Here is a 12,799-nt window from a genome sequence, read left to right on the forward strand (position 1 = left end):
ACATGGAGGCATTGATCATGTTAAAGACACTGTCAACATGCAAGAGACGAGAGAACAAGCTTGATTTTTAACGTGATATCTAGTGAGAGAGACTCTTTTATGTATATAATCTTGGAAACTATGATGCACAACATAACTGAATGTGCTTATACATCTGTAGCTAAGCACTGAAAACTGCCAACTGTCATTGACTCCCATTTGAAATTCAAATCAAACAAGTTCGGCACAAAGTTTTGCCTTGCAAAGCTTAGCTGCTTTAGCTCGCATTTCTGCTTGTGATTGGCAAATTATAACATCTTCGTTTCCTGTGTTGCATCATCACCCACGATGAAATAAAACACGGTGGTGCTTTTTGACAATCAAGTGAAATATATGTTTGCCCCTAGTGTAATACATAAACACTGGATCAACTGTTTGAATGACAAAAAGAAAAGTCAAATAGTATAAGAAGCAATAGAAAAATATGTACAGCGAAGATTTAAAATCAGCCGAACAGATTTGTTTTGTAGCTTTATGTTTATTTATTTGGATTTCCTCATCAGCTGTTTAGCAGAACAACAAGATAAAACCAGATAAAAGCCGAAAGTCATGAGGAAGAATGCGGCTCTTTGTATGTCTGTCAAGCAAAAGGCTCAGCCGCATGCAAACCTCTGCGTTTTCATATTTGCAGCCGTCACGCGGCTCCCTCATTAGTCGATCATTCACTTCCTCTTCCGCCTCCATCCAAAACACACCAGTAATCAGATAATTTATTAAAGTATTAATAAAGATCAGAAGAGCACGGAGGCAAGTACAAAACAACAGCTGCACAAAAACACGAACATTTTTTAACAAACAACCGTCACATGTTAGAATTTACTGCTTTCTTCTTCTACAGTAACCATGTTTCTGATTGAACTTTTGCAACACTGTACACTGTAAAAGATTATTTATCTTTGGACAAGTTCTGGTTTGGTTCTTTTTTAATTGACAAGAGTGGGCGATAATAATAACATGTCTGCACACTGCACTGTGGGATAACTGCACTCAGATTTTGAGCATAAGAAATGACGTCAACTGACTTTATGAACATCTGCCTTTAATATTATTAATTCAACAGAGGGAAGCTAAGTGCCAAGCGGAGCCCCGTCACCAACACAGCCTGGGTCAGGAGTTTAATTCCCACCGGGGCCACCCGTGTTAAAATGTCGTTGGTACTGTACGGTGCTTTTGGAATAATCTGTCCCTCCAAATGGTGCTTATGACATGCGGGCTCTAACAGGATTACACGTCCGACCTGACTAAAATGTCAGCGGAGTGACAACAGTTTTCATTCTCTAAAGTATTGTGCAGACAGCTGCCTTCCGACATGCTGCTCGTCAGCTTTGACGGTCCAACAGAAGAGAACGATGATAAACAGAAAGATAAACAGGAGAGATACCCATATTTAGAAAATTAAATCTTTGGTTTCCTTTTTTTTCTGTGTTATAAACTTGTTTGAGTTATGTAATGCATCATCTCTTTATTCATTTTTCTTGAGTCCATTGCTGTGATATCGCAGTTTAGACTTTTTTTCAAATGAATTGACACTTAAAGCTGCTCTAAATTATATATTTTTTATTATAACAATGATTAAATATCTATGTCTAATTCATATCTGTAGTGACACACTCACAGAGCATTATTACCCGACACTGCAGATTGCCCTCAAGTGGCCAAAAAACAAATCAATTGATGCACCTTTCAACTGCTTGAAAATAGTGTTTTTGAGCTGCTAACTGATTTTAATGTACAGTACAGCATCAAAAATGCTCAAAAAATATCAAGGAAAGCAGGTATGGCCCTTTAAATTAATTTTTAATGAAGTTAAATAGGGTGTTCAATAGTAAAATTAACATCCATAAAGGGAAATTCAGACACCGTTCAGTCAGACTGGATCCAGTTTAACAACACCAATCCTGCCAAGGAGTTAATATGAAGTCATGACATTTGAATCAGCCTTCACTTAACCCAATTACTGGTTTATTAGGTTGCTTGTAACTTCAAAGTGTGTTTGCATGTCGTAACCATGACTTCTCGACCGATGCGGAGGTTCAGTATCTTGTGTGCATCGCTTTATTTGGCAGTTACCGCTGTTTAATACGCTCGCTCAGTGCCGTCGGTCGATTCCTGCCTGCCAACTTTGTTACACAGACACAAATGGACGAGGAGGAAGAATGCTGCGGCGCTCCGGTTTTTGGCCCACGTCCACCTTCACAGCAGCGGGTTGCTGATGTTGGAGGAGGATCAGGCATCTAGAAGAGTGCACTTCGGCCTCTGATTTCTTTTGAGAAACACGTTTACATAACCGGTGCTCTTCTATCAGGCTTATGCAACCGTCCTGGATTTTAGAGTTAAACACAAATCGTTCATGTGCCACATACTGGTCATACCTTTCTCCGCATGGTTACGTAATGGATGCTCTGGGTCTTTGACCTTAGAAAAGGGTGAAGAGACCAAATTCATAAATGAACTGAGGGTAAGAACATATTGTATATTTTGACAGCAGAGTGGCCTTATGGTCAGACACAAGTTCATTTCCTCTAAACAAACATTGTTGTGTATCTGTTCAAGTGCCTTTCAGCAAAATGCTAAACAACAGAATCGGCTAAATGGCTGGATTTCAATGAAAACAATCACAAACAATAAACAATTCTTATTAGTGCTGAAATGATGAGTTGATCAGACACATCCCACATTTTGGGAAATGTACTTATTCACTTTCTGTCTGAGAGTTGGATGAGAAGATCAATACAACTGTCAAGTCCGTGCATTAAATAGGGAGCTTGAGCCAGGAGGTGATTAGCCTAGCTTAGCATAAAGACTGGAAACAGAGGGGAACAGCTAGCCTGGCTCTCTCAAAAGTTAAGAAATAGGACTGTCATACCTCTAAAGCTCACTAATTAACTAAACGAGATTTGATTTGTAACAAGTGAGCTTTAGAAGTGTTGGTAGGCATGTTTGTCTGTATGCTAAGCTAGTCTAATTGCTACCTGACTTTAGCTTTGTACGTTAATGCTGAAACATGAGAGTGGTATCATTCAACTCTCAGGAATTCAGCGAATCATGTCAGTTTATTTCTTTATCAAAGATGCCAAATATTCACTACTTCTAGCTTCTTAGATGTGAGGATTTGCTACTTGTCCCTGTGTTATCACTGTAAATTGAGTATATTTGGATTGTTGATTGAACAAAATACGCACACATACGCAATTTGAAAATGCCACTGAGGCTCTGTGAACTCTGTATGTTTCCATTTTCTGACATTCTACAGACCAAACAAGTAATTGTTTGAGATTGAAAGTTATTTTTTTTTTACCTTGAAAACAGTAATTGACAAAACAATTTCACGACAAGATCCATTTAGTGGCTGTTCTGGAGCTTTCCATTGTATCATCTGCTGTTTCCAAGGTCAAGAATGAACTTTCAATCTCAACTTTTAAGTAAATGTGGACAAGAAGTCCTTTGAAACACTCAGAAAAAAATAAATCTGAACATTCACAATTCCACTCTCCTCACTACCAAAGACCCAGCCTTCATTTAGATTCACAGTATTTGCTTTCTCAGTCAGCATCCGCCTTGCGTTGCCATGGGAAACCCAACCCTATTAACAGTCAAAGGCTCCTGATCCATTACAAGCCATTTGGTGCTGTTTTATTCATCTGTTTATTCATCTTTAATTAAAATCAAAGAGCTACATGACTGTTGACAAATGACTGCAGTAAATTATCTGTCATTAAATTAAAGCAGCCATCAAGTTAATAGCAGCAGCATCAAAGGCTTATTCGTCTCAGGCTGCATATCAGATGTTGCTCCCATCGATTTGGCTTTTATGTGCATCTTGAGATTCAACACAATTTTCAGAAAATCACTGGTTGTAATCTCAATAACATGAAATTCAGCAGGCTGGTTGCAACAGAGATGTAAAGACACTTCTGATCTCGGTGTTTGAGTTTGATTCGCTTTGAATAGAAATTTAAATCTGCCTAGAATCGCTGTGTCTGTATATCCTCGTTAGTCTAAAATGCTGTCTGTACATCTCACATGTGCCACATACAGCTGATGCAGACATTTAAGTAACTTTACTTGTCTGAGATCTTCCGACTGGTTTTTAACACTATTTGGGTTCCTACTTTGCAGCTACGTATTGTAAGGTCTTGATGTACCATACATACTGATTGTTGCTGGATTCAATGACAATGTTGTATACTGTAGAGCTGCAATGATTAGTCAATTGATTCGTAATTGGCAACTATTTTGACATGTATATAGCAAAAATGCCCAGTATTTGATGGTTCCAGCTTCTCAAATGTGATTTTTTTTTAAATTTTCTTTGTCATATGACAGTAAATTGAATATCTTAAAGGGTTGGTATTGTGGAAGACAAGAAAAATGAGCTTTGGGATGGATTAGGGTGGTGGTGGGAGCAATCCTGTGCTGTAAAATTAATTCTATCTCCTTTGTCTTTGAAATTTTGAAATTTGCAGCTCAAGAGTTGTTGAAGTGGAACCCGTTACTACATCACACCAGATAGTTAAATTAACTCTGCAGGAAGCTTTAGCATAAGCCCACTGCCGCTATGCTGAGTGCGTACGTAACTTCTGTAGTCGGGAGTTTGCATTGCAGCCAGATGATGAGCAAAGCAGGACGCTGGAAGTGTTGCTGGTTGTTCAGCAGCTAAAAAGGCTTAACAGCCTTCCAGAGGATGGAAATTTATGTCAGGAATGGCTGGAATTCATTTTTGGAGACCATCGTCCTTCTATCATCCACATTAAGACAATTATAAAGTCAGCCCACTATCACCTGAAGAATATATCAAGGATTAAAGGACTTATGTCTCAGCAGGACTTGGAAAAACTTGTCCATCCATTTATCTTCAGTAGACTTGACTACTGTAACGCTGTCTTCACAGGTCTCCCTAAAAAATCGATCAGACAGCTGCAGCTGATTCAGAACGCTGCTGCTCGAGTCCTCACTAAGACCAAGAAAGTGGATCATATAACTCCAGTTCTCAGATCTTTACACTGGCTTCCTGTCTGTCAAAGAACTGATTTTAAAATACTGCTGTTGGTTTATAAAGCACTGAATGGTTTAGGACCAAAATACATTTCTGATCTGCTGCTACATTATGAACCATCCAGACCTCTCAGGTGGTCTGGGACAGGTCTGCTTTCTGTCCCCAGAGTAAAAACTAAACATGGAGAAGCAGCGTTCAGTTTTTATGCTTCACATATCTGGAACAAACTCCCAGAAAACTGCAGATCTGCTGCAACTCTCAGTTCTTTTAAATCACAGCTGAAGACTTTTCTGTTTGCCTTTGATTAAACCAAATTTGAGGGTTAATATTTTACACTTCACTGTTACTTTTATTCTCTTGTTTTATCTGTCTTATTCCCTTTTAGCTTCTTTTTATTTCCAAATTTAACACTTTTTGATTGTTTTTATATGTCTTTTTACTTGTGTTGCTTTTATATTCTGTTTTGATGCCTTTTATGCTCTATGTAAAGCACTTTGAATTGCCTTACTGTTGAAATGTGCTGTACAAATAAACTTGCCTTCTGTTATCAGCAAGTCTGCAAGCTGACTGTCTGCTTAACGAGACTCAATGCACTGCAGGATTTTCTACTTTTTCCATCTTCAATCTTCGGGTGAAGTTTTAAAACAAGCGCACTTGTAAACATTGTTTCTGTCTGTTACTCAGTTTAAGGAATATAATATATCATTATTCATTAGGTCGTATTCCAGTTGGCTGGGAGTGAAGGTAGTGGCCACACCTCCAGCCAATCGGAGTAGATGGTTATTATAAATGTTGATTTTATGAAAATAGCTTCCTGGGCTGCAAGGAAAGATGGATTTAGAGAAATCTAAACAACTTTTGGTGAATAAAATGTCAAAAATGACTGTGTACTTTGTAGAAGAAACATTTCTGTTTTTGTTTTTTAGTTGTTTCATCATAAAGGAATGGGTATTTTGGGAAATTTGCTTATTTACTTTTGCTCCAAGAGTCAGATGAGAAGATAAAGTGCAACAATATGAATGTCTTCCAGGAGAGACCGTCTGACAATGTGCACCGTCATCTTCATATTTTACGAGGATCGCATTTCCCCCCTCTTTCAGACAAACTGACACTCTCAAAGGTTTTTCACTCCGCCTTCGAGTATAGCAAGAGCAAATATAAACACTTTTGATTTCCAACCTGATCAGAAAAACATGTAGTGCAAACTAGTTATTTTCTAGCATAACAGGGGCTGAACACACAGACATGAGAGATCTTCTCATCACACTTTAGGAAAGAAAGTGAAGGAGCATTTCTCAAAACGTTAAACTATTTCTTTAATATTACAGCCAGTACAAAGGCACTGTACACATTAAGTATACAATACTTTTAGATTAAAAATCTGATATGCTTAACATGACTGCGCCAAGAAAAAAGATGATCATTAATGATCATTAAACAAATTCTCAAGACGTTCTCATCTGCCATCATTCTGCTTTACAAAACGTAGAGAACAACAGTTTTGGTTTCACTTCCTAGTTAATTTATATGAAAAGGTTCATGATCAGAGTGAGACGCAGCTGCATGTTGGGTTTATCCACTATACCACGATGAGTACAATGTCCATAAGGGTGAAAAAAAATCAATTAGGATTTAGTCACAATTCTGGCTTTATTATTGGATTAATCCCACAAAGCCTCCGATGCATGAGAGTTAAGCTGTCTGTGGTGATACCATGGCGGCTGTCTTCTCTGGCTGCCCGTCCCACTGAGAGCGCTATTGTTCAGCATGCATAATGTTAGCATAATCCTCGGGCCAGCGCCTGCCCCCGTTCCACCTGTGCCTTCACACTTCTGAGGCCGAGGCGAAATCCAGGAGATTTCAGTCAGAGAGGAAGAGAAAAATGCACCTAGACTCTCAGTTCTCCAGGAAAAGGGAGATGAACCTTGAGTGGATTATCTGCAAACTAGCTAGAAAGAAAGCCGGGTATCATGAACCCTAAAAAGTTTGATTCGTGACCTGCTGACGGGTTGCAGTGAGGTTATGTGTGACAGAGATTTTATAGCTTATTTTAAGCTTTTTCACCTAATGAGTTTGAATCCTTTCAGATTTGTTTTTACCACTTCACAAAAAGGCCACCTTTTACTGCAAAGGATTAGGTTAAAAATAAATTGATTTGTTTCCCTTCATAAATAACCTTCTGGCTTCTTAAAAATCATCGCAAAATCTTTTCACACAGCTACAAACTGGTGCCCACAAGGTAAATTATTAAATTATTAGGGTTCACTTGGTTTTTAGTCCTTGACAACCAGGTTAAAATAGGAATCTACTGTATATGTATAGTGGAAATTGGGATTCAGACATCATTATTACCAATGGCATTACAGTCAATATTTAGGATTATTTTTTTAACAATATTTTGAGGCCTTAGTATGTAATTTTTACAATAGATTCAGCTCCAAAATACAAGTTTACTGATTCCTCCTGATTTTTACTATATGATAGAATATCCTCTAGAACAGTAGCGCACAATAGCATGATAACATAAGGGCACAATCATTCCTTGCAGAAGTTACATACAGTCTGCTTAATCATTTCAGTTCCCAAAACACAGCACTGGACCTTGTTATCTCTCAAACATTGATTGACAAGTCTTCAATTACACAAGACAACGACCGGATAATGGCCCATTAAAATGTCAGTTACAGCATCTTTAGCTTCCGTAACTTGATGTATTTTCCAGTGAAACAGGACTTGAACCTGCCATCACTCACAAATTGATTGACAGGTCTTTCAAAACATGGACTAATACATGACAACAGCTGAATATAAGTTATTAATGTTTTCTGTTGCTGTTCAAGGCTTGTTTACATCATTATGTTTATAAGAAAAAACAGTGATAAAACCGGCTCTATATTCAGTTACCACCAGTTGAGAAACACACAAAATGCTGATTTCCATCTAAACCATATTTTAACTCTTGATTATTCTCTCCTTGGTGATGTAACACTGACAGTCAAATATACAATTTCTATCAAAAAGCCATTATAGGTCTCACATATTGGTTTAACCTGATAAAAGGACTCTTTTTGTATGAACTTGTATAAAAGAGGTTTAAGGCTTCCCATCTTTCCCGACATCAACGATCCAAACCTTAATGAAGACTGAAGTTCCAGACTTTGTTCCCCAGAACAGCTGAAAAACTTGGACAAGTTCCATCTAAACTAATGCCACCAAACATCAATAATCCTGTCGGGCTTTGGACCAGGTTTGACTCTTCACAGTCTCAAAGGGTTTAAAGAGTCTTTAATGATTAGACTCTTCCAACACGTATTGTACCTGTGAATCGACACTGGACTGCCCACCCACCTGCTGCAGTCTATTACTTAGACTCTGAGAAAAAGCAGAGGAAGATCCTGCTTAATGGTCACGGGGCCCAAGGGTGCTTTGGAGATGAGGCATAAAGGGACGCTTTTATTGTTTTCTGATAAATGGGAAATGGATGAATCCATAAATCTGCTGGTTTCTTTCAGTGCTGCTGGGCTAAGTAATTAAATAAGTCATGTGCCAGTTGGCACAGGCTCACCACAGACTCCCCTCCTCCGATAGATCTAGCCAGGCAAACAACCGGGCAGCTTAATAATTTCCTTTGTTGCTGGTTAATTGGCTTTCTGTGGCGTCTGCCATCGACCATTTGCATTTCACAACAACAGAGAGACCGAGGAACTCTTTATGTTCCATCAAAGCATGGCATCATCAACAAAGAGACAAGATTTTTGCCATCTGTCATGCAGGAGAATGTCTGAATGGTGCTGGAAGAGGACATTATTTAAAACAATGTATTAATGTGAAAAAAACTCCAACATATTTAGAGGGTAGACTCAGCTCTGAAAACAATAAGAAACACACTCACAGTAATATTACACACAAACAAACACACACACACACAGATCTGTTGCTGCTTTTGTGAATTTTTATCCTCAGGAATTTTGGGTTAATTAAAATGTTCTGCTTTTCAATTAAAAAAACAACTTCACCCTTACGCCCTCAAAACACAAATGTCCTGACTTTGCAAGCATCATTATCAAGTCATAACAAGTTTCTTATAGAGGTGACTCACCAGTCTGTTGTCAAACGGTGCTCTGTCATTGCTTAATGTCCCAAAAATAGCTGGCTGAAGAGAGGAAAGAAAGGTTTTGTTAACTTTCATGCAAACACCAAAACATAGTAAGAAATAATTAATCGTTGGTTTCGATCAGCAGGTTTAGATTAGATTATACTGGGCCCATTTTATGTAACTGGGAAGGAAAATTATATGGTTATTTATTTTCAAGGGAAAGTTGATTGTGCATGCTTTTTCCTTGTCAATACCAGCCTCAAATCAATTAACAGTAACAAACCCTGGACGTGAGGTCTGTTACACAACACATACTGAAGGTTTCTGAAGGGACTTTTTTAGCTTTCTGGTTACATCCTGGGAAATACCCATCACGCCACAGAAGAAATGAGGCTTTGTGACTGAGAGGGAAAATACAGCAAATCCAAGTACACCTTGAATTATGTAAACCAGATACACCTTGATATGGATGACTATGAACCTTAAAACGGGACATACGCACATTTCCAAGTCTATGTTTTTATTCTGGGGCTCTACTGGAATATATTTGCATGATTTAAAGTTCAAGAAAAGTCTTTATTTATCTTATACTGGCTCTTTATGCAGCCCATCAGTTCAGCCTCTCTCTATAACAGGCTGCTTCAGGTCCTGCCTCTTTAAGGGGGGTCCCCCCCGAAGATCCCACTCTGTTCTGATTGGCCGGCTCCGGAGACTACTTAAACAAACAGTAAGATTTCACTTCTTTTATTCAAAATTGAAACTTCTCAAATACTTGCGTACATGTTCGAGCCCAAATCTGATCCGAAATATGAGCGGACAACATGAACAACCTGTTGAACAACCTTTGCTACAAAGACCACGAAATAGCACGAATAGTAGGTTTTATACGAATATTTGTTTCATACAAATATTTTGAAAATTATTTTGTTTTTCGGAGGAAAAAAAACCCCATGTCAAATACCAGTTCACAGGTCGGTTACATTGTTATCTCAGTCTCTCTCCTCTGCTCCACTGTTACATCTATCAGGGGTAAGTCCCAAGGGACTCTCCATAACCTGTTGTTCCCCTTCTCCTTTCCACAAAGTTAGGTTGTAAAAAATAAGCAATAAATGAAAAGTGCAAAGCAAGAATCACCTTTGAAGTTCTTCTACATGTTACATGGTGTGCTGTCTCTGTGTTATGGGTGTATAAATAGGTAGAGGTCTGCCTGCAATGAGTCGACAAGTAAAGTTTTAGCTCAGTCGTCTATGATCTGGGAGACTCCTGTTCAAGACCCGGTGTGGGGACCTCCTTCGTAAGGTAGTTTATTCATGAACACTTATTGTAACATTTGAATTTTCTAAAATTAAAAGTGTAATAAATACAAAAACAGGATTTTTAAGCCTCTTTCCACTTTTATTTGAATACAAATACAAATAATTTTGCTGCCTCAACAAATACAGATACAAATACAAATACTGGGATCTCTGCACATCCCGACTACCAACAGACGGCTGTTTGTGGGCATGTGCGAACAATCTGATGTCATCACGAGGAGGAAGTAGAGGGAACTTTTCAAACAAAGCATTCAGAGCAGGTTGAGGCCCTGGCCTTTGGTTTGCAGGGAGAAATTTTATATATGTTCACCTCAAATTTTGGAACTTCAACCATGTTTAACATCTGACATTATAAAGGTATAAAAATAAACAGAAAATCACAAAAAAGCATGATATATCCCCCTTCAACAGACAGATCTTATTAGGTTTTTGGGGGGGCAAGAAGATTTAAATTCAGGCAACAAGGTGAAATGTGGTGGAGCCAAAAGCCAGCAAGGAAATCAGCAACCACCCAGGCTTACTCAGATAGCCTGAGACACCTGTCAACCAAGCTTAACATAATCAACACAACAAATTCTGCATTTACTCTCAACCACAGCTGGCTGAATGCCTTGCTCAAGGGTGCACCAGCGGTAACTTTTGAAGGAGAGGAATCTTTTTTATTAACATTGTTTATCAAAGTCTGTTCTCAAATAACTTTTATCTTCTATTTAGGAACTATTTATTTGCAATTTATCAATCATCAAGTCTCTTTTTATTTGTGTCTTTACTGGTTCTTTTGATAACAGCTCAGTATCACCTCTTTATTATCATTACCTCATTTCAATATATTTTTTAGACTTAATGTCTTTTAAGTTGAAATTTAAATAGTCTTTGAACTATTTTAGGCCAAAAAACATTTTGTTTATGGTGGTTTGATTTACTTGGCTGCAGGAATTTGGACTTCATCTTCACATCACCTGAGATTTAGCTGCAGCTCAGTTTGATAAGTATGATTGACTGTGGTAATACTAAATGACCTGTGATGAGGCCATTTCAATACTACAAACTAACTAAAATTATTGTCCCTATACTGATCATTAGTCTGTCAGACACAACCAATTCAACCGAGGTAAAACAAATCAATCTTCTAGCACAAAGCAGCAGCCGAGCACAAACCTGCTGAGCCGAAGGCATTGAAGCTTGAGCAAACTGGCTGCACGGGGGTAAAATAATGACGCTAATAAAAAATCCAAATTTATTACAGCGGGACAGGTGCCTTTGCTGAGAGTAATGGTAGTCATCTGCATTTAATGTGGACCTGAATGTTGGCGGCACGTACGGGCTAATTAATGTTGAAGCTCAGAATACAAGAAGAGCCAACGGAGCAGAATAAAGTGCTTCCCTTTGCAAGTCAGATGATGACCCAACGCTGAACAAAGAGCCAGATCTCAGGGTGTTCCTCTATGCAGTTATATAGTCTCTACATGCTGAGAAATAACCAGATTAGAGCTCTAGTAAAGCATATTATCAACAGTGTTTGTCCCGGCATTCATGGAGAATGGAGATGAAACAATAAACATATTTATTTTCTGTTTGCTGTGAGAAATTAGGAGAGCAAACGAAAGTGATTTTACAGACTGTTGGTTCAGCTCCCTCATGATTAGCATCCACAACTCTCTTACAAATTAATCACAGACAAAACTGCAGCCTGAGAAATGAAAAGGTGCATTCTTCCATAGGTTATTCCTATTATTTTGTATCTGTATCTCCCTGCATCTGAAGAAAAAAGTCCAAACTCAGAAGTAAATTTTCAAAATCTCCTCTCTCTTATCAAGCGGAGTGAAAAATAACTGACCCTGCAGCGCCCACTTCCATGTACTGCTGTCAGGGTGGGCATTCACTCAACTTTAATCTCCTCAAGTTGAGCACTGGCAGGGATTTATGGGTAAAAGCCTACAGCTGCATGCTGTTGCATAACTCAGCCCTATTAGCCAACCTGTTTCTCTCTGACACAGAAACAGGAAATCAATGGGAAAGGCCACTTTGATGCCGCCACGCTAGCTGTAGTATTTGTTCTCCTTTCGGTCGAGGTGGCGTGTGTTCGATTTAGTGTGGGTGTGTGCGTACCTTTATGTGTCAGCGATGGGGGGAAGGAAGAAATCTTGAAGATATTTTTGAACTGAATAGTCAAACATATGATGCTTGGATGAAAAACGGAAATGATCTCTTCTCAGGAAATGACCCTGTCTGATGCAATAATAACATATAGAGGAAATCCTCTTAAGCCATATTAGTGAAAAGAGGGATTTGACCGATCAAATCCTGGAGGTTGCAAGCAGTTTGCATTATCTAGCCAGAGGATCAAGAGAT

General features: G+C 38.6%; 1 protein-coding gene across 1 annotated transcript in view; it reads right to left on the minus strand.

Moving 5' to 3' along the window:
• Positions 1 to 12,799, minus strand: part of rasgef1ba (RasGEF domain family, member 1Ba) — a 146,887-nt gene that overhangs the window by 96,234 nt on the left and 37,854 nt on the right. The window contains exon 3 of the mRNA XM_042421025.1: positions 9,135 to 9,188. Coding sequence (XP_042276959.1) covers positions 9,135 to 9,188 — 54 coding nt within the window. The remainder of the gene's footprint in view (positions 1 to 9,134; positions 9,189 to 12,799) is intronic.

This window comes from Thunnus maccoyii, chromosome 9, assembly GCF_910596095.1.
Source record: "Thunnus maccoyii chromosome 9, fThuMac1.1, whole genome shotgun sequence".
In the NCBI taxonomy this organism is placed as follows: domain Eukaryota; kingdom Metazoa; phylum Chordata; class Actinopteri; order Scombriformes; family Scombridae; genus Thunnus; species Thunnus maccoyii.